At 53.7% G+C, this 23,649-nt stretch overlaps 1 protein-coding gene across 2 annotated transcripts; it reads left to right on the forward strand.

The window, feature by feature from the left end:
• Positions 1-4,772: 4,772 nt before the first annotated feature.
• On the forward strand, positions 4,773-22,652 carry PRKCG (protein kinase C gamma; the record flags this gene model as incomplete). 2 transcript variants are annotated; one of them, XM_079723627.1, is made up of 18 exons in its annotated part: positions 4,773-4,942; positions 5,354-5,385; positions 6,428-6,510; positions 10,672-10,783; positions 10,933-11,064; positions 11,651-11,807; positions 12,472-12,606; positions 12,892-12,979; positions 13,252-13,281; positions 15,223-15,375; positions 15,710-15,898; positions 17,230-17,321; positions 17,413-17,475; positions 17,580-17,718; positions 19,446-19,526; positions 20,847-20,954; positions 22,224-22,364; positions 22,464-22,652. In XM_079723627.1, 18 exons carry the CDS (start codon positions 4,773-4,775, stop codon positions 22,650-22,652), a joined length of 2,094 nt encoding a protein of 697 aa, XP_079579753.1. The 2 variants fall into 2 exon arrangements, with proteins under 2 accessions (XP_079579753.1, XP_079579754.1); XM_079723628.1 differs by lacking the exon at positions 15,223-15,375.
• Positions 22,653-23,649: the final 997 nt, after the last annotated feature.

The following is a 23,649-nucleotide window of genomic DNA, read 5'->3' on the forward strand; positions in this document are numbered from 1 at the left end:
GGCTCTGCCCTGGAGGGGCGGCCGATTCCCTCTTCTCAGCGGAGGTTCTTTACCAAGTTCTGAGGCCCTCTTCCCGGCTCCCCGCTCCCCTGCGTTTCTCATACCCTTCCCAACTCACCCTCCTCTCTTTTCTGTTTCTTTCACTCCTCCTTCTGCTCTGTCTCCCTTCCCGTGCTGTTTGGTTACCACATCCTGTTTGGCTTCCTTCTCTTTCTGCTCTCTTCTTTTCTACACGTTCTGCTTTGGGGCTCTTTTCTGGTCGTCCTGTTTGTTTTCTCAACTGCCCGTTGCCTGACCACCTCTTCCCAGTTTCCTTCTGATCGATCAGGAGCCCTGAGACTTCTTCCTTCTCTGCCCCACAGCCCACTCCCACCTCCAAAGGTGCTGAGCCCCACATCACACACCCCTTTTGCAGCTGTTCATACCCTGGGCCTCCAGAGGGGCCCCATTGCCAAAGCATGCCTGCCCACCCTGGCTGTGCCTTAGTTGGTGTGTATGTGTGTGTTTCTGGGGGGTGGGGGTGGGTAGCTAGGGATTGGGCCCCCCTTCTCCCAGTGGAGGCGGGGTGTACAGTGTACCTCCCCTTTAAGTTAAAAAACAAAAAACAAAAACTCTGGAGGTCAATAATTTCCAGTGGGTGGGAGGCTTAAAGCATAGACCCTCAGTCCCTAGACCCCGCCTGGTGCTCAGCCTCGCCTGAGATCGGCTCCAGAATTTTTGCCAGGCTTACTAAAAACCCACTGCCTAGAGGCCATCTTAAAGGAAGCAAGGGGTGTATGACTGCCATCCCAACTACTCCCTGGGGTATCAAAACACTGGCAAAAAACTGCATGGTCTTGAAGACAACTGTCTGAAGCATTTGTAAGGGCCAGTGATGTAGCCCTCCAGCCTCAGTGTCAAAAATTGCATCTCCTGCCTTTGCAGGGAGGAGAGGAAAATGGCCACTGCCAGCCTTAAAGGTGATGTTAGCCTGTTGTTTTTTTTTTCTTGTCACGAGGGCAACAATCACTGGGTGGCTCTTTTCTTCAAAGGGAAGTTGCTTTTCAAAAAAATTTGGGGGGGGGGTTGGGGGGGAATTGCTACTGTGCCGTAGTCAAAGGAATTGCATTGCTTGAGTGTGTGGTGTACACACGTGTGTTTCTGCGTGCTAGTTGCTTTCTGCTGCTGCTTCCTGCTTCTCTAGGACTCACGTAACATGATCTATATAAATGTATAAATATATATTTTATTTTTTTTTAATTCCCTGGAGCTTCTGGTTCCCATCAGCCCCTGCTGTCAATCATAGAGAGAAGCCTTGTCCCTTGTCCCACATCCGTAATGTTCTTTTTTTTAAAACCCCAATATAAAGATAAAAGAAAGACTTGTGCTTGCTTTATTAATGGGGAGGGCTCCAAGAGAGAGGGCAAGGCCCAGGTTGATGGGTCTGGTCGGAGAAAGGGGCTGGGGTCAAGACAACTTTGGCCCCATCAGAAAAAAAACTGAGTCTGGATCTTACACATTACTCTCTCTCAAATGAGGAGAGCTAGTTAGGATAGAAATGAACAAGATTTTTCCCTCCTTGGAGTCCCACGAGCACCTCAGAAATACCGTGTCCCATTCTGAGTGCAGCATCTTGCCTCCAAAATCAATGCTTTCAGGTTCCCATTTCTCACGGCGAGAACCCAGTCACCACTTCTTACCATCTGCCCTCTCAGTCATCAAAAACTGTATTTTTCCTCCTAAATCCTATTTATATCTCTCCCCTCCTCCAGGTTCCTTTCGTTTCACCTGAGCTATTGTCCCAGCCTCGTCCTTGGAGCATCCTACCTCCAGCCCACCCTGGCCCCAGAGGGATGCTTTCCAACATTCAGATCTGATCCTGTCCCCCTCTGCTCAAATCCTTCCATATCCCACTCCACATTGCCTATAGGTAATACCAAAGCCCCTCAGTCAAGGCCTTTGGGATCTGACCCTGCCTATATTCCCACTCTCAGCTCCATTTTACCCTTAGTTCTAAGCTCCCTGACACACGTGGTCAATAGAACACTTCGATGAAGATCAAATGAATTACTCCTGCCATGAATCTCTGTCCCACAGGTCATCTTATCGGTTTCTCCAAGACAATGACAACTACATAAACACATGACTCTGGGAAAAATCAAGGATCATGCAACCCACTTTCTGCATCTACACCCGCAAAAGCAATTGGCAAGATATATTGCAAGGGAGGTAAGGGTCCCGCTGGAAGAGGGGGAAGGGTTAACTAGAGCAGGCGCACATCTTTTTAGTGAGGAAAATCTTCCTTTCGATGTCTGCAGTGTCCATCCCAGAATTCTGACCTACACCAATCCCTACCTTGTCGAAGGGCGTCTCGCACCCCCACCCCTCCCCCATCCCACGCTTAAATCCCTTCTAGAAGGCACCAGACAGAACAGCTGTAGAACCTTGGGGTGATATGCTGGTGATGCGGGAAAGAACCCAAGCTGAACTAGAATAGAGCGCCGTGGGATTCCTAGGTCAGTTTTCGGGGCCACTCCCGCCCCCTATCCTCTCTCCTGGGGTACGGCGGACGCCTGGAGGTGGCTGGAAAGCCAGTGGACCCCATGTTTTGGGGTTTAGGAAAGTACTCGGATTCTCTTATCTCCCCTTCGGCTTCCAGAAGCTGGACCCCGACCCCCAAAAGTCGCAGAGTGGATGTGGCGGCCGGTCCGAGTCCCCAGGCTCCGCCTCAGCGGGCCATCCCGCTTCGCGGGGCATGCCGGGAGAGAAAGTTCTCGGTCGCGCTGCGAGAACAGCTGATCCGCAGGCCCAGACTACAAGTCCCAGAACACATTGCGCCCCGCAGCCCCGGGCGGGCCGTGGTTGTCCTTGGCAACAGAGCGGGTCTACCTGTGGAGCCGGGACTAGGAAGCGCTCGGGAGCTGGGGGAGGGACGGAGCGCAACCAGAGAGAGGCAGAGACTCAGGTGGGGCGACGGAGGGGAGAGACAGGAGGAGACCTCACCGGGCCAACGTTCGGAGAGACCCTCCCATCTCTGTGCAACAGAGATGCACAGAGTATTCCAGAGCCAGCGGGGGAAAGAGATTGAATCACTGAGAGACGTGGAGGGAGAGAGAGAACCCCAGAGACGAGAGGGATTCACAGAGCCAGAGAGATAAATAGAGTGGGTGAGGAAGGGACAAAGATAGAGTTGGAGAGGGGAGAAGGAGAGGGAGAGGGAGCAACTTAAACATTCCGAGAGAGACCCCCAGCGATTGACAGAGCCAGAGAGTGGGTCAGAGAGAGCGACAGGCACAGAGAGATACAGAAGGAGGAAGAGGCACGCACGAACGGAGAGCGAGATTCGTAGAGACACGGGAAGGGAGAGAGACAGAGACAGAAGCATCTGCAAAGACACGGACACGGGGAGGAGGGGAGAGAAATCGAGAGAAATAGAAGAGGACATGGAAATGAGACAGGGAGAGAGACAGAGATTGACTCTCAGAGAGAAAGAGACGGAGGGAGGGAGAGACAGAGATCCACAGAGCCAGAGAGACAAAGAGACAGGGAGAGGAAGAGATTCAGGGAGACAGAAATGCAAGAATTTATGAGATGGGGAGAGACACAGGGAGACCGATTCACAGTGAGACGGACATGGAGTGAGAGAGAGACACACACCAGGACCCAGAGGGGGTCACAGGATGAGTGACAGACATAAATGGAGATACACAGCGAAGAAAACAGGAAAATAAAAACAGAAATTCTCGGGCTTCCCTGGTGGCGCAGTGGTTGAGAGTCCGCCTGCCGATGCAGGGGACACAGGTTCGTGCCTCGGTCCGGGAGGATCCCACAAGCCGCAGAGCAGCTGGGCCCCTGAACCATGGCCGCTGAGCCTGCGCGTCCGGAGCCTGTGCTCCGCAACGGGAGAGGCCACAACAGTGAGAGGCCTGCGTACCGCAAAAAAAACCCCAAAAAACCCAGAAATTCTCAGAGATAAGGAAAGGAACCCAGACCCACCCAGAGAGACAGAGAGAGCGCCAGGACTAGGGAAAGGAACAGAGGCCCCGGGAAATGGACACTCTCAGAGGGAGACCTAGAAATACAAATTCACAGAAGCCTAGAGAGAGAAATCAAGACTCGGGTGGCATCAGAAAAAGTGAGACACCAAGCCTCCCTGCTCACCATTGGACCCCAGCACTAATACAAAGTTTGTGCAATGAAACAGTGACACAATCAGACACAGAGATCGGAGAGGAGCTGCAGTGGCCTAACAGGACTCACCGAGGCACCCTAGTCGGGGAGGAAGACGGAGCCGGGCAACAGATTGGAGAGGGGGCAGGGCACGGCTCGGAGGATGCCCCCTCCCTTCAGCCAGCCCCCGGCGTGGGTGTGCGCACGTGTGTGTGTGTTGGAGGGGAGGGCATTTGTCCCAGGTCTCAAGGAGGGGGACGCCTTTAAGCCGAAACCCCGCCTCTCGGTCGTCATGGCAACGCCTCCCCCCACCCGGGGCTCCCACATTTCAGCAGGTGCCTGAGCTGGAGCTCCCACCACCGCCGCCGCCCGTGCCTCCGGCTCCTCCGCGCCCTTGCCCTCGGCTCTCCGCCCCACTCGCCCGCTCCCCCTGGCGGAGCCGGCGCGCCCCGGGGTGCCGCTCCCTGTCCTGCGCGCTCCGCTCCCGGAGGTGCCTCGCCCCTCTCCTTCCCACCTCGGAATCTCCCGCCGGCTCTTTTGCTCTTCCGAGCCTTCGGCTCCTTGCCTTTCCACCTGTTTCCCGAGAAAGGCAGGATCCTGGTCCCTGCTACGTTCCTGGGGCCATGGCAGGCCTGGGCCCCGGCGGAGGCGATTCAGAGGGGGGACCCCGGCCCCTGTTTTGCAGAAAGGGGGCTCTGAGGCAGAAGGTGGTCCACGAAGTCAAGAGCCACAAGTTCACCGCTCGCTTCTTCAAGCAGCCAACCTTCTGCAGCCACTGCACTGACTTCATATGGTGAGGGAAGGGGGCTGGGGCCCTGAGGGATAAGGAGACTAGGGCTAAAGACCCCTGACGCACCAGACCCCACAATGATAAGGAAAGAGGGGGCTGCAGCCCTGGCTCCTGGCCCTAGGGTAGGAGGGGTCTAGGGGCCTGGGCCTGGATTCCTGGGTCAGAGAGAGGAGGGGCTGGGGCCCTGGACTTCTGGATCTGAAGGAAGGGGCTGGGGGCCTGGGCTCCTGGGTCTGAGAGAAGAGAGTCTGGGGAGCCAGAATTTCTAGGTTCTGGAAAGGAGAGGCAGCTGGGGCTCAGACTCCTGGGTCCTGCAGGAGGAGGATGGGAGGACTCAGGCCTCCTATGACTGGCAGAGGTGAGAGGTCTGGACCTCTCTTTTCTGCACTGACCTCAGATCCTTGACTCTTACAGGGGGATTGGAAAACAGGGCCTGCAGTGTCAAGGTAAGAGCTGGGGACCTGGACTACCAGGACCCTCAGGAGGGTGGAGGCTGGGGCCCCACAGCCTAGGCTGCTTGACACACGTGTTCTCTGGTCCCCAGAGAGGCGCGGGGGAGCCCGGGGCGGGGGGGTGTGGCAGAGACACAACCTGCAGTGGGGAGGGTGCTCTGACGGCGGGGCCAACGCGGAGGTGGTGCTGGGGGCCCCTCCCTCGGCCGGCTCCAGGTGGGGACAGATATTTGGAGAATCTGTTGCCATGGGAACAGTGAGATTTGGAAAAGGGGAGCTGAAGGGAGGGGGGGCTGGAGATGCAAAGTCAGAGCCCCCCCCAGGCTGCCGTTGCCATGACAACACCACCGTCCTAGGCAGGGGCCGGCCGGGTGGGGTCACCGATGGGCGGATGGGGGCCGGGTGGGGCCGGCAGTTATGGGGGCCGGGAGAGGGAGCCGAGTCCTAAAGCACCAGCTGCTACTGCTGAGATCCGAGTGAGTCAGGGAGGGGGGCGGGCCGGCAGCGGCGCCCCCAGACTCACTTCTGCCCAAGTTGACGCTCTCTGTTCTGTTGGAGGATCTCTCCCTGTGTTTCCTCTCTTCTAGTTGGCCTGCCTCTCTCCTGGCTTTCTTATCGCTGTCTGTGGGTCTGTGTCAATGGGATCCTGTTTTCTCTCTCTGTCTCCATCTCTTTCTGTCTTTCTCTGTCTTCCTCTCTCGTTGTCTCTCTGTCTTTGTCTCTCTCTCTGTCTCTCTATCTCTGTGTCTCTGTCTCCCTTTGGCTGTGGGTATGCATTGGGCTCTCTGTGCTTTCTCGGTTTTTGTGATTCTCTGCATCTCTGTTGCTTTCTTTGGGTCCACGTTTTGAATTTCTGTCTCCCAGTGTCTCTGTCTCTGTCTCTCTGCATGTCAAGGTCTCTTTGATTTTCTCTGTATTGAACTCTATGGGGATCATCCTCTCCTGGTTTTCTTTCTGTCTGGGTCTCCTCTGTTTCTGATTTTCTGTCCATTGGGGTCTCTCTCTGTCTCTGTGTCTCTATGATTCTCACCTTCAGTCTGCAGCTTTGTGGTTCATCGACGATGCCACGAATTTGTGACCTTCGAGTGTCCAGGCGCTGGGAAGGGCCCCCAGACAGACGTGAGTGCCCAGACACCTGGTTCTTCCTCCTCGGGCTGTGCCCCCGCCCTCACCCCCTCGGCGTCCGTCCCAATTTCTCCTGCTATTTTTAAGGCTGGGAGGGGAGGGGGGCTGGAGAGATAGGGAGAGCTAGTCTGGCCCAGATTCCCTGCCCTTGGCCTGGAAAGGGGGAATGAGAGGGGACCAAGACAGGCTGGGGACCCAGGCGGGGGACAAAGAGGAGGCGGGGTGAGGGGACCTCAGCGTGGATGTGAGCTGTGATCCAGGAGTCAAGAGATTTAAAAAATAGAGAGCTGAGGGACAGAGAGACAGACAGAGGGACAGAGAGAGAAATCGATGCAAGCACCGAGATCCTGAGATGAGACAGAGAGAGAACCCAGAGGTGCAGAAAAAAACAGAGACCCGGACAGAGAGGTTGGGGCAGAGAGAGTGAGAGCAATGGAACGGAGGCAGTGACACAGGAGGAAGGAAAAGGGGACCCAGAGAGACTGGGAGAGACAGAGACAGAGGAACTCAGAGAGACAGGGCGGTAGATACCCAGAACGGGAAACTAGACTAGAAAATGGTAGATAAGGATAACTGCTTAGGAGGTGCTGAGAGAGGGAAGCCCAGAGAGATCCTGTCATACACATGCACATACATGTGCATTTTCAGACACCCTGCCCGTGTGCACGCACACACACACACACACATATGCATAAACAGACCCCTGTGTACACACACACACACATATATATATATATATGCATATTAGACCCCCGTGTATGCACACACACGTGCATGTGCAGATCCCCCAGGTGCGCTCACACAGATACACACAACCGTTCTCTCCCTCCCCCAACCCCCCAACATCAGGGGCTTACAAGAACTGTCCACCTTGCCTGCCTACCCCTGATCCCTCCTTCACTTTCTTTCTGGCTGTGGGGCTCTTCTCTCTGAGCCTCAGTTTCCCCCTCTGTATAATGAGGCTCACCGTGCACTGTTGACCAATAGAACTTTCTGCAATGATGGAAGCGTTCTGTATCTTCGCCATCCAGCTGCCAGCCACCACAGCTAACTGCCGAGGGACAGAAATTTAAATCCCATTTAATTTGAATTGATTTCAATTTATGTTTTTATTGAAGTATAGTCGATTTACAATGTTATGCCAATCTCTTGCTGTACAGCTAAGTAACTCAGTTATACACATATATACATTCTTTTTTTTTTTTTTTTTTTTTTGCGGTACGCGGGCCTCTCACTGTTGTGGCCTCTCCCATTGCGGAGCACAGGCTCCGGATGCGCAGGCTCAGCGGCCATGGTTCACGGGCCCAGCCGCTCTGCGGCATGTGGGATCCTCCCGGACCGGGGTACGAACCCGCGTCCCCTGCATCGGCAGGCGGACTCTCAACCACTGCGCCACCAGGGAAGCCCTATACATTCTTTTTTAATATTCTTTTCCGTTATGGTTTATCACAGGATATTGAATATAGTTCCCTTTGCTATACATTAGGAACTTGTTTATCCACTGATTTCCAGTTAAATAGCCACCTGTGGTTAGGGCTACCATGTGGGACAGCACGAGTCTAGATGCCCCCAGTCTTGTTTATTTTTAATTTATTTAATCAATTTATTTATTTTTGGCTGCATTGGGTCTTCATTGTGTGCAGGCTTTCTCTAGTTGCAGTGAGCGGGGGCTACTCTTCGTTGCAGTGCAAGTGCTTCTCATTACGGTGGCTTCTCTTCTTGTGGAGTACGGGCTCTAGGCCTGCGGGCTTCAGTAGTTGTGGCACGTGGGCTCAGTAGCTGTGGCTCGCGGGCTCTAGAGCACAGGCTCAGTAGTCGTGGCCCACAGACTTAGTTGCTCCGCGGCATGTGGGATCTTCCCGGACCAGGGCTCGAACCCGTGTCCCCTGAACTGGCAGGTGGATTCTTAACCACTGCACCACCAGGGAAGCCCGGGAAGTCCCCCACCCCCCCACCCCCACCGCGCCCAGGCTTGTTTTCAGGGAAGTCAGGCAGGATAAGAGCCCAGGGTCTGACACAGGGCTGGAAATGGTTTTATGGTTAGCAGATGGAGAAAGAGGCAGAATGAGAGAGAGGGAGAGAGAGCACCACGGAAGTCCATGAGGCATTTTGCCAGCTTGTCAGGTCAAGAAAACTGAAGTTTACATAGAGGATGTGACTTCTGAGAACACATATGGAGCACCACTGTCTACCAGCACCTATACATGTTATGATTGGCTGCCTCGCCTGCCTGCCTCCACCACCAACAAACACTACATCTGATTCATCCAGGGCTCATTGCGTGCACTCATCAGGTATCTTGTATATAGTATAGGACTGAGTCTGCTTAACAGCTTATAAGGTTAGGTGTTGTTCCTGTCCTCATCTGACCGAGGCTCCTGGGCCAGGACACCTGGGCTTGAATCCCACCTCCACCGCGTATTGGTTCTGTGACCTTCCAAAAGTTTATTTACCTCTCTGCACCTCTGGAGTTCCTTGTATATAAAATGGGGATGGTAACCATGCCCTCATCTTATAGGACTGTTTTAAGGACTAAATGAGTCAAATACTTGGGACAGCACCGGGTACATAGCCAGACACAAAGTATTAATTATTATCATTGTAAAATGATTGCTATTACTGATGAGGAAACAGAGGACAAGGTCTTTCCTCTATATCGCTCTGGCTTTCTTTTTCTTTGTGACGCACTAAGCTTTTAATCTTGTTGTCAGCGACACAGATCAAAGGCTTAAGAAATGCTCAGGGCTTGACAAGCATGATTTCATTCAATCTTCACAAGAACCCTTTCAGGGAGGGCTCACGGCCCCATTTTATGGGGAGGAAACCTGAGTCTCTAAAAAGGGTGGTGTGGCGGGAGGCCACACAGCTGGGTGGTCGGCAGAGTCAAAAATCTGGACCCTAATCTTTCGAACTGGAGCCCCAGTACTGTCTCCTTTTTAATAGCTACTTTCACCTTGAGAATAATTGCAACAGCTTCTATGTCAGGTGCCCTGCTGGGAATTTTCACCCACAGCATCTCATTTCATGCGGCAGGAACACTTTGAGCTAGGGTCAGCTGAAGATCTTTAGAGGTCCAGCACATGCAACTGCCAACACCCTCCCTCCGTCCAAGTATAATTCAAAATAGAATCCCCACTAAACTGTAAAATAAGTAAAAGCCCAAGAATGTCCTGAATTTTCACCCAAGGGATAACTCTTGCAATGCATTCTTAGAAAAAGGCAAATATCAGATTATTTAACACTCAGACATTGCTGAGGGTGGAAGGAGGAATGCTTTTACTGGTGTCTTAAATTCATGCTTAATTGGACTCGACATTTAGCATCTCTTCAAGATATACATTGTTTATTTCCACTGGGCAGAGGAGGGCGCTGAGGCTCAAAATTGGGCACTTGTCTGAAATCACGCAGCTGGGAAGTGGCCCAGCTCTTGATTAAACCCAAGGGTATGTGGGGGCTGCAATAAAATCACTAATAATAACCATGGCAGTAATGACAGTGGTAACACTACGGAGCACATCTAACATGCCAGACACTGCTCTGTTGTTTACACTTAATGTTTCATTTAGGACGCCTGGGTCCCTAAAACTGAGAGGTCATATGCTCCATCCCACACGGGGCTCAGAGTAGGCAGATCATCAGCTGGTAGACATTGACAGAGGCTGACAGTGAATGATCTGAGGTTCATGGTGGCCCACAAGTCCTTGGAGAACAGCTTGTGGAAGCTTGGGGATTAGGGACTATGGGACTTTGGAAGCCTACACTTCCTTCAGGTTCTTCCCAAATGCCACCTTGTTAGTGAAACCTTCGCTGATCACTCTATTTCACAATCCCCTTCCCTACTTCATTTTTGTCCAGAGCACCTATTACCATCTGTAATACTATATATTTTACATATCGTGTTTATTTTCTCTCTCCCTCCATTAGAAAGTAAAGTCCACGTGGACAGGAGTTTTCCTTTGTTTTGCTCAGGGCTGGGTCCCGGCACCAGGAACCGTGCCTGGCACACAGGATGTGCTCAATAAATATTGTAGAGTGAATGAGTGAGGTGGAGCCGCAGGAAGACTGGGACAGCAGGGCGGAAGAGAAAGAGTTCAGGGGGCTGTTCTTTTAGGACGCCCTGCAGACCCCTTCTGACCGGCTCCTCCCTGCCCCCAGGATCCCCGGAACAAGCACAAGTTCCGTCTGCACAGCTACAGCAGCCCCACCTTCTGCGACCACTGTGGCTCCCTCCTTTACGGGCTGGTGCACCAGGGCATGAAGTGCTCCTGTGAGTCTACGCTTACTGCGCCCGCCAGAACTTGGCGCTTCCGGGGCCCCTGCAAAAGTGCAGTGTCTGGGTTTCCGGTAAATGCTGGGGAATGGAGTCAGGGGTTAAGGGCGGGACCTGAAGTGCTACCCTCAGTTCTGTCCCCCCAGGCTGCGAGATGAACGTGCACCGGCGCTGTGTGCGCAGCGTGCCCTCTCTGTGCGGTGTGGACCACACGGAGCGCCGCGGCCGCCTGCAGCTGGAAATCAGGGCTCCCACTTCGGATGAGATCCACATCACGGGTGAGACCCCGCCCCCTCGCCTGGCCCTGCCCCTTTACGGGAGCGTGAGGGACCGATTGAATTCCCCTGAGCTGCCCACCCCGCCCCTCCCCCTGACTCAGAAAGGCCGCGCCCCTCGCGAAGGTCGCACCCACACTCCTGACCCCACCTGCAAAAGCTGAACACCACTCGGCCGCGCTCCTTCTAGCTCGAGGCCCCTTCTCCAGCCAAGCCTCTGGCGACTTTCAGCGCCTCTTAATGGCTGTTCTGGGCATCAAGGTCCTGGGGGTGGAGGGGTGGGGGGTGGGGAATGAGAGAAGAGCTGGTTCCGAAGGAGGTTCGGGTTTACTAGTGGTGATATGGCCAGGGTCCCGACTCCTGGGTCCTGATGGAGCCAGGGGCTTTGGGTTTGATTTCTGGGTAACTGGCTGGGGAAAGGGCTTCATGCCCTGTCTTCTGGGCACTGGAGAAGTGAAAGATCAAAAACACCTGGGTCTTGAGAGAGGATGCTGAGAGACTGGAATTCTTGATTGCTGGCTGGGGGAAGGCTCGGGGGCTTCTTCCTGGATCTCTAACCCCATCTACCCTCCTTCCCCTCCCGGCTCAGTTGGCGAGGCCCGTAACCTCATCCCAATGGACCCCAATGGTCTGTCTGATCCCTATGTGAAACTGAAGCTCATCCCAGATCCTCGGAATTTGACAAAACAGAAGACCCGGACGGTGAAAGCCACGCTAAACCCTGTGTGGAACGAGACCTTTGTGTTGTGAGCCTCGGGTGCAGGGGAGGCTGTAATGACTGATAGAGAATGATCTGAGGGTCCTGGTGGCCCAGAACACCCCGGAGAGCAGGTGTTAGGATTGGGGGAATCCCAAAAAGGGCAGAAGAAGGTGGTGGGGGAAGAAAATGACGTGGTTGAGGGAGAGGGACGGAGACACAGAAGGCAAGAGACAGACATCTGTGTGTTTCATCTCCATCAAAGCTCACCACTTTAGATTGAGACAGGGATCCGAGAGAGAGGTAGGCAGACCCTGCGACTCAGAAGAAGAGACATAAACCCAAAGAGACACAGAAGGAATGGCGATGGGTGGGTGGCAGGGAGGGAAAGAGAAGGCAAGTAACAGAAAGACAGACGGACAGATCTGGAGGGAGGAGAGGGGCCCCGCGAAAAGGAGAGGCCTGGAGAGAAAGGCCAGGAGACAGAGACGGGGAAGAGCCAGGGAGGGAGGGAGACTGAGAGCGCCGTCTAGGTTTACTTAGGGCCCAGACAGGGAGAGAGACGCTCTTCCGCAGGACCTGGGGCGGGGGGGCAAAACACTTCACGGAGCAGGAAACAGGCCCCAGCTCACCGGGTTTGCCTGCTCTTCCCCAGGGCGGAAAGGTGGGCAGCCAAGAGCTGGGCCCCTCACCCTGCCACTCCCTTCCCGCAGCAACCTGAAGCCGGGGGACGTGGAGCGCCGGCTCAGCGTGGAGGTGTGGGACTGGGACCGGACTTCCCGCAACGACTTCATGGGTGCCATGTCCTTTGGCGTCTCGGAGCTGCTCAAGGTTCCCGTGGACGGCTGGTGAGGGCGGGGCGGGGGCGGGGCCGGGCGGGGCTGGGGGCGGGGCCCCGGCATCTGCGTCGACTTCCGTGGGTGGTCTCTCTCCTCTAGGGCACTATCTTTTCCACCTCCCTGTGCTTCTTTCTCTCTTCCCCCCCGCCCCTCTCTCCTTATCTCACTCTTTCTCTCCTTCTCTGTCTCTCTGTCTCTTCCCCCCTTCTGATGTCTCTGCCCCTCCCGCGGGTGCCCCCCCTCCCCGTCCGTCTCCCTACTCCTGCCCCGCTCTGGTCTCCGTCTGTATGTCAGGTACAAGTTACTGAACCAGGAGGAGGGCGAATATTACAATGTGCCCGTGGCTGATGCTGACAACTGCAGCCTCCTCCAGAAGTTTGAGGTACCCAGACCCCGGCTTCCCCGCCAGGAGCCCAGCCCAGTCACCCACAGTTCAGAACTGGCCTTTCCCAAACTCCATCGCTCGTTGCCCACTGGCCCTGGGACTAAAATTCCCAGAAAACCCTGGAGTTCTTTCTGCTCTTCTAGGGCACTGCTGGGAATTAGAGTTCCTGTCCATCCCCCTGGCTTGGGGGTCTGGGGACCCCCATCCCCTGCTTTAGGGCAAACTCCTCCCTCTCTGGGGGCTCTGACTCTGGCTTTCTTCTCCCCCAGGCCTGTAACTACCCCCTGGAACTGTATGAGGTGAGCAGAGCTGGAGGCCTGGAATGGAGACAGTTTCCTTTCCTGGTGGTCTGTATCTGTCCCCCCACCTCTCTCTCCTCCAATATCTGTCTTCATTTCCACACACATGGATTGAGCACATACTTGGTGGCAGGTCTTGTGCTTGCTGAGTAATCCTAGCTCTCCGGAGCCGAATCTGACCCTCAGGCAACTCCTCAAGGTAGGGACACAGTCACAAATACTCAGATTCCAGCATGATGTGCTAAATTAGAGGTAGCCCAGGGAACAAAGAAGCATAGAGGAGGCACTAACCCCAGCCTGGGGCCAGGGGGTTGGGGTGGAGGTGGTTAGGGAGGACTTCCCTAAGGAGGTGACACCAGAATTGCTCCTTGAGTTTTGCTGCCTATTTATCGCTGTGCCTTTCTCTCCTCCATTGGTTTTTTGACTTGCTGAACACCTATTTCCTGAGGTTTTATGTAAACCAAGCCCTATTCTGGGAGTAGAATCAGGCCATTCCCTGGGGAGCTCCTCTTTCAATATAGGAGAAAGTTACAGATAGGGAAGGAATGTGTTTGATCATGGAGATGGCCTCAGGCACTAGGGAGTCCTAAGCCTCTGTCAGGACCTGGGGGAGTCAGAGAAAAGTTCGTAGACAGGAAGTGCAGGATTCCCCAGGCAAAGGACAGGAAGACGAGATTTCCAGGCCAAGGAAGGAATAATGCACTCGTTCTCTCTCTCTCTCCCATTTATTCTTTCAAAAAACATTTTGTTGAGCCCTCTGTGTGCAAGGCATGGTTCTAATCACTGGGGATAGAGCAGAAAACAAGCGAGAGAGAGAGAGAGAGAGAGAGAGAGAGAGAGAGAGAGACAACCTCCTGCCCTCATGGGGCTTACACTTGGAGGAAGGCATTCAACAAAATAAAGGAGTGAATGATCCTATGTCAGAAGGTGGTGTGTGATTATGGAGAAAAATAAATGCTAAAGAGGATAGGGAGTGCTGTTTTTTGAGATTTTAATAGCAATAAGCAGAGAACCCTTTACTGAGAAAGTGACCTTTGGGCAAAGACGTAAAGGAGATGAAATAGCGAGCAGTGAGGATAGTGGAGAGCCTTCCAGGCGGAGGGAAGATCACGTGCAAAGGCCCTGAGGTGGGCCCAGCCCAGCAGTGAGGCTGGAGCAGAGGGAGGGATGAGGGATGAGGGTGGGAAGAAGTAGGAGATGGAGTCAGAGAGAGAAGGGGTGGGGGTAGCCTCGTCATTTATTGGACGGATTTTGGCTTTTAAACCAGGTGAGATGGGAGGGCATTGGAGGTGGCCTGAGATGATTTCCATTTGGACAAGATAACTGCCTCTGTGTCAAGAACAGATGGTGGAAGGAGGTAGAAGGCTATTGTGAAGGCCCAGAGGGGAGTTGCCAGTGGCTTCGCCCGGGGGGACAATGATGGTGTTCAGATTCTGGGTGTGCTCTGAACATAGAACAACAGGATGTGCATTCAGCACTCATCTCCTGAGACCTTCATCCACTCAACACACTCCTGCTGAGACCCAAGTCATGTGCTGGGTGATGGTAGAAAAACAGAAAGGAGGGCGACACAGTCTCTGACTTTAATGGACTTTGATTTCTGGCTCTGTTTTTTACCTGCTGTGTGACTTCGGGCAAGTTACTTAATGTCTCTGTGCCATCTTCTCGAAAATGGGGGGTGGGGTGGGTGACAAGGGTCTCCTGGAGGATCCATGGCATATAGTAAGCTATCTGAGTGCTAGTTGAATCATAAACCCTCCAGGCTACGGGAAGTCCGAGAAAGTTCTTAAGCCAAAGAGGGGGGTGGAGACAACTTTTTTTCTCTCTCCATCTTTCCATCTCTCCCCGTCCCTTTCGTTCTTGGGTGCTGTCTCTCTGAGGGGCACCTCCTTATCCCCGTCTGGGGCCTGACTAGCTTCGGATCTCTCCCCTTTCTCACAGAGGGTGCGGATGGGTCCTTCTTCCTCTCCCATCCCCTCCCCATCTCCTAGTCCCACCGACTCCAAGCGCTGTTTCTTCGGGGCAAGCCCTGGACGTCTGCACATCTCTGACTTCAGCTTCCTCATGGTTCTAGGAAAAGGCAGTTTTGGGAAGGTTGGATTCCTGGGGCTCTGGGAGAAGGGGGAGAATGTCTGGGGGTGGGGCTCAGGTTTTTGGTTCTTAGAGAGGAAGTGCAGGGGGGAGGGAGCTAGGCTACTGAGTCCCCAAAGAGAGTTTGATGGGGCCTCTTGAGTTCCTGGAGGGGAGAGGCATAAAGATGTGGATACTTTCTCTGAGGGAGTAGTTGGCAAAGTCAGGGCACCTGGTCCCCTGAGAGGGAGAGGGAGGACCTGGGACTCCGTTTGTTTGTGTCCTTGAAAGGGAGGGGTAGGGACCCGCACCTCTGGGTTCCCAAGATGGACTGGGCCTTTCCCGCCTCTGCCCCTAGGTGATGCTGGCCGAGCGCAGGGGCTCCGATGAGCTCTATGCCATCAAGATCCTGAAGAAAGACGTGATTGTCCAGGATGACGACGTGGACTGCACCCTGGTGGAGAAACGCGTGTTAGCCCTGGGGGGTCGAGGCCCCGGAGGCCGGCCCCACTTTCTCACCCAGCTTCACTCCACTTTCCAGACCCCGGTAAGAAAGGAGGTGGCAGAGGCCGGCTCAGGAGCCCTGCCTCATCCCCGCTGGAGGTATCAAGCATTTGCTTTGAGATTCTGAGTTTTTGGCAAGGCGGGAGAACCCTGTGAACTCTGATTGGGTGTGGCCAGCTCCTCAGTGGGCGTGGCCAGAATGCAGGTGCCCTGGAGGGCGTGGCCACGAGGCTAGGATCCTGCGTGGGAGTGGCCTGAATCCCCTAGGTCTTGAGTGGGTGTCTTTTGAGTAAGGGCTTCTGGAGTAAAAGAATTCGTGGAGAATGTCTTCTAAGTGAGCATGCCTACAAGTGGGCTCTGAGGGATGAGGTTGTCGCTCTTGGATTCTGAGTTGAGGACTTGTCAGAAACAGGGTGTTTCCCGAAGTCTGTGGAATGGGACGAGTCAGAACTGTCAGGGGTTAGAGAGAGCGTGACTCTACTTCCAAGAGCTCTGAGTGGGCGTAGCCAGCTTCCTGGAGGTTTTGTTTTGTTTTGTTTAAATTTTTATTCATTTATTTATTTATTTTTGGCTGCATTGGGTCTTCATTGCTGCACATGGGCTTTCTCTAGTTGCCGCGAGGGGGGGCTACTCTTCGTTGCGGTGCGCGGGCTTCTCATCGCGGTGGCTGCTTTTGTTGTGGAGCATGGGCTCTAGGTGCGCGGGCTTCAGCAGTTGTGGCACACAGGTTTAGTTGCTCCACGGCATGTGGGATCTTCCCGGACCAGGGCTCGAACCCGTGTCCCCTGCATTGGCAGGCTGATTCTTAACCACTGTGCCACCAGGGAAGTCCCCTTCCTGGAGTTTTTTAAAAATTAGTACTGTATCGGGAATTCTCTGGCAGTCCAGTGGTTAGGAAGGACTCCATGCTTCCACTGCAGGGGGCGCAGGTTCAATCCCTGATCGGGGAGCCAAGATCCTGCAAGTGGCACGGCACGGCCAAAAAAATAAAAAATAAATTAAAAATTACTATCATTTGCTAGTGAGGCCCGAACAACTTTGGTTCCTAACAGGTGGCCATGATCGCATATGCATGTGAGTGGGTATGGAAAGAGGTTTCAGTATCCCAGGGATTTCAAGCAAATGGTGGGCCTCAGTCTTAAATTCCGAGAATGGAGGACTGGAACACCTGACAGTTCGGAGTAACAGGGGATGGGAGGGTGTGGAGATTCTGCAGTGGCTGAGAATCTTCGGGGCCTCCCTGTGGGCACAGACAGTTGCTCTGGATGTCTGATTGGGTGGATCCAGAGCCTTTGTCTCAAGTGGGCAGGGACGGATGTTTCCAACCCCTGGTGGGCGTGTCCTTGCCTCTAAGTCCCGTCCACTCCTCCCCAGGATCGCCTGTATTTTGTGATGGAGTATGTCACTGGGGGCGACTTGATGTACCACATTCAGCAGCTGGGCAAGTTTAAGGAGCCCCACGCAGCGTGAGTCTTGGCCAAGAGAGGAGGGTAGAGGGAAGGTGGAAGGGAGTGGGCTCCAGTCTCGGGCCTTCTGACTCCCCACCTCCGCCTCCAGGTTCTACGCAGCAGAAATCGCCATCGGCCTCTTCTTCCTTCACAATCAGGGCATCATCTATCGGTGAGCAGTCCCAGGCCTTTCACGGGAGGGAATCAGACCCCCAGAAGAGAAGGAACTTGAACTTAAGGCTCCAGCCCGTTGAACTGTACCCTTCCCATCCCCAGGGACCTGAAACTGGACAACGTGATGCTGGATGCTGAAGGACACATCAAAATCACTGACTTTGGCATGTGTAAGGAGAACGTCTTCCCTGGGACCATGACTCGCACCTTCTGTGGGACCCCAGACTACATAGCCCCCGAGGTAATCCTACCTCCGCCGCTTGGGGTGCGCTCCAAATTCACCGAGTAGGTGCGGCTGGTCGTCTGGTATTCAGGGTATGGGGACTTGACCCTGTGGTCTTTACCTGAGTCGTGGGTGTTCCGACAGCAAGCAGCGCAGAGAGGCTCGTGCGGAGCGTTGTAAGTGGGCGGAGCTGAGTCTCTAAATAGGCAAAGTGGGGTGACCTGTGGGTGAATGTTCGAGAAGATCAGGACCAGCTCTAGGGCTTCTAGGAGGACGGGGCCTGTTACTGGACTGTTCTAAGGAGGTGGAAATGATTTCCGGTGTACTCTGAGTGGGTGGGCCCCATCCCCCTAGAACATTAGGCATGTGCAGGGTGTCCCCTGAATATTTCAAGTGGGCACAGTATGCTCTGATTTTGTTAGGGGGGGTGAAGCTAATGATCGGACTGTATATAAGTAGACTGAGAGCACGTCCTGACTTCTCACTTGATGGAGGAGGTGGGGTTGCTGGTGCCCTCCTTGATCTTGCCTGGCGATCCTATGATAGTGCCCAAGTAACCAATGCCAGTGGTTTCAAAACATAGCTGGTAATCAGAATCACCTGGGGAGATTTTGAAAAATACACACATCTCCCTGCCTCTGACTCTGGCCTATTGTGGCTGGAATTCTTCAGGGCTGGGGACATCTCTCTTTAAACAGTCCCCTAGGGCTTCCCTGGTGGCGCAACGGTTAAGAATCCGCCTGCCGGGCTTCCCTGCTGGCGCAGTGGTTGAGAGTCTGCCTGCTGATGCAGGGACAAGGGTTCAGGCCCTGGTCCGGGAAGATCCCACATGCCACGGAGCAACTAAGCCCGTGCGCCACAACTACTGAGACTGCGCTCTAGAGCCCGTGTGCCACAACTACTGAAGCCCACATGCCTTAGAGCCCGTGCTCTGCAACGGGAGAGGCAACCACAATGAGAAGCCCGCGTACTAAAAGGAAGAGTAGTCCCCACTCGCCGCAAATAGAGAAAGCTCGTGTGCAGCAACGAAGACCCAACACAGCCAAAAAAAAAAGAATCTGCCTGCTAATGCAGGGGACACGGGTTCGAGCCCTGGTCCGGGAAGATCCCTCATGCCGTGGAGCAACTAAGCCCATGCACCACAATTACTGAGCCTGCGCTCTAGAGCCCGTGAGCCACAACTACTGAGCCCACTTGCCACAGCTACTGAAGCCCGTGCACCTAGAGCCCGTGCTGCACAGCGAGAGAAGCCGCCACAATGAGAAGCCCGTGCACCGCAACGAAGAGGAGCTCCCGCTCGTCACAACTAGAGAAAGCCCACGTGCAGCAACGAAGACCCAACGCAGCCAAAATTAATTAATTAATTTTATTTTTTAAAAACCCAAAAAACAGTCCCCTAGAAGAATCTGATATGTGTCCAGATTTAAGACTCTCTGGTCTCTGAAATTCTGCCCTATGCACCTGATATTGTAAGGAGAGAGTCCAGTTACCTAGATTTTCTGGATGGGTGGAACTTGCGACTTGGCCTTTAGATAGTCTTTATATTTGGGACCAAAGGAATGTTCCAAGTAGGTAGAGTTTGTTTCCCAAATTTTCCAGAGGATGGAGCCAAAGTGTTCTGAATGGGAAAAGTTTGTGCTGAAAACATTTAAAGTGGGTAGGGTTCCCAGGTGGTGAAGCCAGGGGGGCCCTAGGTTTCTGGAATCACAAATCATAATCCCTTGCCTTCCTTCCTCCCCTGCTAGATCATTGCCTACCAGCCCTATGGGAAGTCTGTCGACTGGTGGTCCTTTGGGGTCCTGCTGTATGAGATGTTGGCGGGGCAGGTAAGGGAAGTGGGGGAGAGGCTGGTCTGACTAAAGGCGACACGGATGGGGTGCCACCTGTTACGTGGCCATTATCTCAGGAGGAGCAGGTCAGGAAGGGATGTCCGTCTACAGGCTAATAAGGCGTGCTAAGCTGTGGGGAAGGCCAGCCAGATAGGAGAGCGCTCTCCGTGGTTCTGAAGCATTGTCTTCCCACAGGCTAGGGGTTCCTCACCTTTCTTGTGTCACGGACCCCCTTCTCAGAACAATGTTTTTAAACACATGAAGTAAGATAATAGCATTACAAAAGAAGCCAATCATATTGAAATATGGTTATCAAGATGTTAAAGGTTTAGTTGAGTAATTTAACCAACTAAATAAATTTAACTTAAATGCGTACGGTTGTCTAAACATATTAGAATATGGACCTATATGTGATATCCTACTAATGAATTAAATGGTAATATCTCACAGGAACAGGAAGTAAATAGGAAGGTCTACCAGTAATTTTGAAGTAGAGATGACTGATTTTTTGAGATATTTACAACTCTTACGTGCTAAGAAAATATCTGTGATTTCCATTGGTGATGAAGTCACAGTTACGACTATTTGGGTTTGTTTCCTATAATTGCCATGAATGTTGAATTTCAGTTTTAGATTTTAAACAATAAAGATGCATGTTTTTTCCCATCCAAATTCATGGCCCCCCACAATGGTATAAACAGACTCCCTAGACCTCACATTAAGAATCTTTGCCTGGGGGCTTCCCTGGTGGCGCAGTGGTTGAGAGTCCGCCTGCCGATGCAGGGGACACGGGTTCGTGCCCTGGTCCGGGAAGATCCCACATGCCGCGGAGCGGCTGGGCCCGTGAGCCATGGCCGCTGAGCCTGCGCGTCCGGAGCCTGTGCTCCGCAACGGGAGAGGCCACAACAGTGAGAGGCCCGCGTAACGCAAAAAAAAAAAAAGAATCTTTGCCTGGGTACTGCTTTTGCTAATCCCAGAAGACTGGAGGCCACTCATCCAACCGGGAGAATGCTTTTACAGCTCTTCCTGCAGTTTTTTCTCTCTTCTTTTTAAATGACACATTGCCTAATTAATACCCTGCCAGTTTACATAGCAGAGAGAGACAGAACAGCAGAGAGGTGCAGAGAGCTGAAGCATCTGAGATAGAAAACAACAGAGTCTGAAAGTGAGAAACATACAGCTTTTGCGGTTTGGTCAAATTTTTCCCTAGGAATTTGGGGGCCCAGGCGCGGGCTGTGTTCATGGTGGGCAGTGAGGGTGTGGAAGGTGCGGCCAGGTAGTTTGCTAAGTCTCTGACTATCCTCTCTACTTCCTTAGCCCCCCTTTGATGGGGAGGACGAGGAGGAACTGTTCCAGGCCATCATGGAACAAACTGTCACCTACCCCAAGTCGCTTTCCCGGGAAGCTGTGGCCATCTGCAAGGGGGTGAGAGACCTAACTCCTAGATTCTCCAGACCCATAAGCCACATGCCCCACTGCTGCTGTCCAGGGCTGCCCACACATTGTCTATGTGCACCTTAGGAAAAGGCTTCCGTTCCTCAAGTTGCTTTACTCCCGTCTGCTGAAAAAATTTATATAATACAGAGATTTTGTTAGAACAATAACATACTGCCCTGCTGCCACCTGTAGTCCAAGGATGGCCTCTATCCTGTCCTCCTGTGCTAGGCCCTGTCCCCAGCTCGTGGCAGGAAGTGCTGGAAGGCCAAGGCCTGCCTCTCCAGAACTGGCTGGGTCAGGTGAACCTAACTCCTGCCACTTTTCTTCCTTTGGGATCTCGGTTGGGCAAGTCACCAAAACTCTGGGAGCCTCCGTCTCCTCCTCTGGGGTTGTGGAGTTAAGGCAGGAGGAAGACTAGCCTACAGCAGCCGTTCAACAGATGTTAGGACACTTCTGCTTCTAGCTCCCGTCTCCATGTCTCTCTGACTATCTCTCTCTGGGCTTCTGTCTCACCCCTCTGCCTCCATCTACATATCATGGGGCTTTCTGTGTTGCTACCTTTTTTTCTGTGTCCTTCGGGAATCTCTGTCCACCGTTTGCATCTTTGTTCTCCTCTCCCTGGGTCTCTGTCTCCCCTTTCTCTGAGTCTCCGCCCTCATATGGGGTCTTCCTCCCTCTCTCTGGGCATTTGTCTCCTGGGTCTCCATCCTCTTCTCCTTCCGGGCCTCTGTGTCCCCCACCCCTGCCCCTGCTCGTCTCTTACCTTCTCTGGGTATCTGTCCTCCCTCTGAGTCTCCTCCTCTCTCTGGATCTCTATACCCGCTTTTCTCTGTGTCTTCAATCTCCTCTCTCTCCCCCCTTCTCCCTCTCTGACACTCTCCCTCTCTCCCTCCATCCCCCATCTGGGATTCTTTCCATTTCCCTTCCTCTCTTTCTGGGTTTCTCCGCCCCTCATACCCTCACACCCTAACTTGGCTTCTTTCTTTGTCTCTCCCTGGGTCTCTGGATCCGGGTTCCGTCTCCCCCATCTCATTCATTCCCCCTCTTCCTCTCTCCCTTTCTTCTTTCCACTCCCTCCCCCCATCTCTGTCCCATCTCCCCCCCCCCTCGCCACCCCACCCCCCATTCTGCTCTTTCTGGATCTCTATGCTTGTCTCCCTGTTCCTCCTTCCTTGTCTTCCTCTCTCTCTGTCGTTCTCTGGGCCTCCCTGTCCGGGACTCTGTCTGTCTGTCCGTCTCTCTCTGTGTTTCCTGCAGTTCCTAACCAAGCACCCAGCAAAGCGCCTGGGCTCGGGGCCAGATGGAGAACCCACCATCCGAGCTCATGGCTTTTTCCGCTGGATCGACTGGGAACGGCTGGAACGATTAGAGATCGCGCCTCCTTTCAGACCCCGCCCGGTCAGTCACCTTCTGGGAACAGAATCTTGGCCCCTAGAGGGTGGAATATCCATCCATGAGCTCCAGTACTTCATGTTTCCCTCCCGGTGTTTCCCACAGTGTGGCCGCAGCGGCGAGAACTTCGACAAGTTCTTCACGCGGGCGGCGCCAGCGTTGACTCCCCCAGACCGCCTAGTTCTGGCCAGCATCGACCAAACCGAATTCCAAGGCTTCACCTATGTCAACCCGGATTTCGTGCACCCGGATGCCCGCAGCCCCATCAGCCCAGCACCTGTGCCAGTCATGTAATCTCACCTGCCGCCACTAGGTGTCCCCATGGCTCCCTCCGCCGCGCCAGCCTTACCCCTACCCCACGCGTCCCCCACTTCACCACCCCCTCTCCAATTCTAGATCTTGCTGCCCAACGTTCTGGCCTCTGCCCTCCCCCTCCCTGCACCGGGTTCCAGATGCCCCTCCCAAGCGTTCCTGGCATTCTAAACTGCATACAATCTCTGGAGTCTTACCGTGTTCTAGATTTCTGCTGGGCTGAGCCCTAGATTCTGACCTGCCTCAGTGTTCTGGATTGCGCTCCACCAAGTTACAGAGCCACCAACACCATCCCAACTCCAAGGAGTTCTAGACTCCATCTTGGTAGAATCTACGCCTCTTCTTCTTCTTCTTCTTTCTTATTTCTGGGAAATAGCGTCACGGGGCGGGCTGTTTCAGACTGGGATTTCAGAACAACCCCCCCACCTCGAGGCCCCACTCACCTCCACTCCATTCTGGAGTAAGTGGGAAGCTGTGCCTCTGTGCTCCAGTGCCCCTCTTCTACACTCTGGGGATTCCTGGGATGTATGGAAGATTCTCTCCCCAGCTGTTCTCAGTCAGCTTTTGTCCTAGACTCCCCATCCTAAACCCACCACTGCATGGCTTCTCCAGTCCTGCTCGGAACCCAACCCCTACCCCAGTGCCTGCCACTCTCGGGGACTCTCCCCACCCCCAATCCTCTGCCTCTCCCACCCTGCCACAGCTGCTGGAGAATAAATGTGGGATGCTGATGCTGAAGTGTTTGGATGTTTTCTTCTAAGCTTGGAGAATGAAGGGGGTGTGCAGGTGGGACAACGACTGTACATAGAAACAAACAGAGACAGAGGCTGAGGAGGGGTCAGCAGAGAGAGAGGGAAAACGCAGAGACCTATAAACTGAGAGATGATACCCACAGCATGAGAGTAAAGAACAGAGACCTGGAGAAAGCACAGAGAGAGAGAGAGAGAGCGAGCGAGCTACACACAGAGTGCCATAGAGA

Source organism: Hyperoodon ampullatus, assembly GCF_949752795.1.
Source record: "Hyperoodon ampullatus genome assembly, chromosome: 18".
Lineage (NCBI taxonomy): Eukaryota > Metazoa > Chordata > Mammalia > Artiodactyla > Ziphiidae > Hyperoodon > Hyperoodon ampullatus.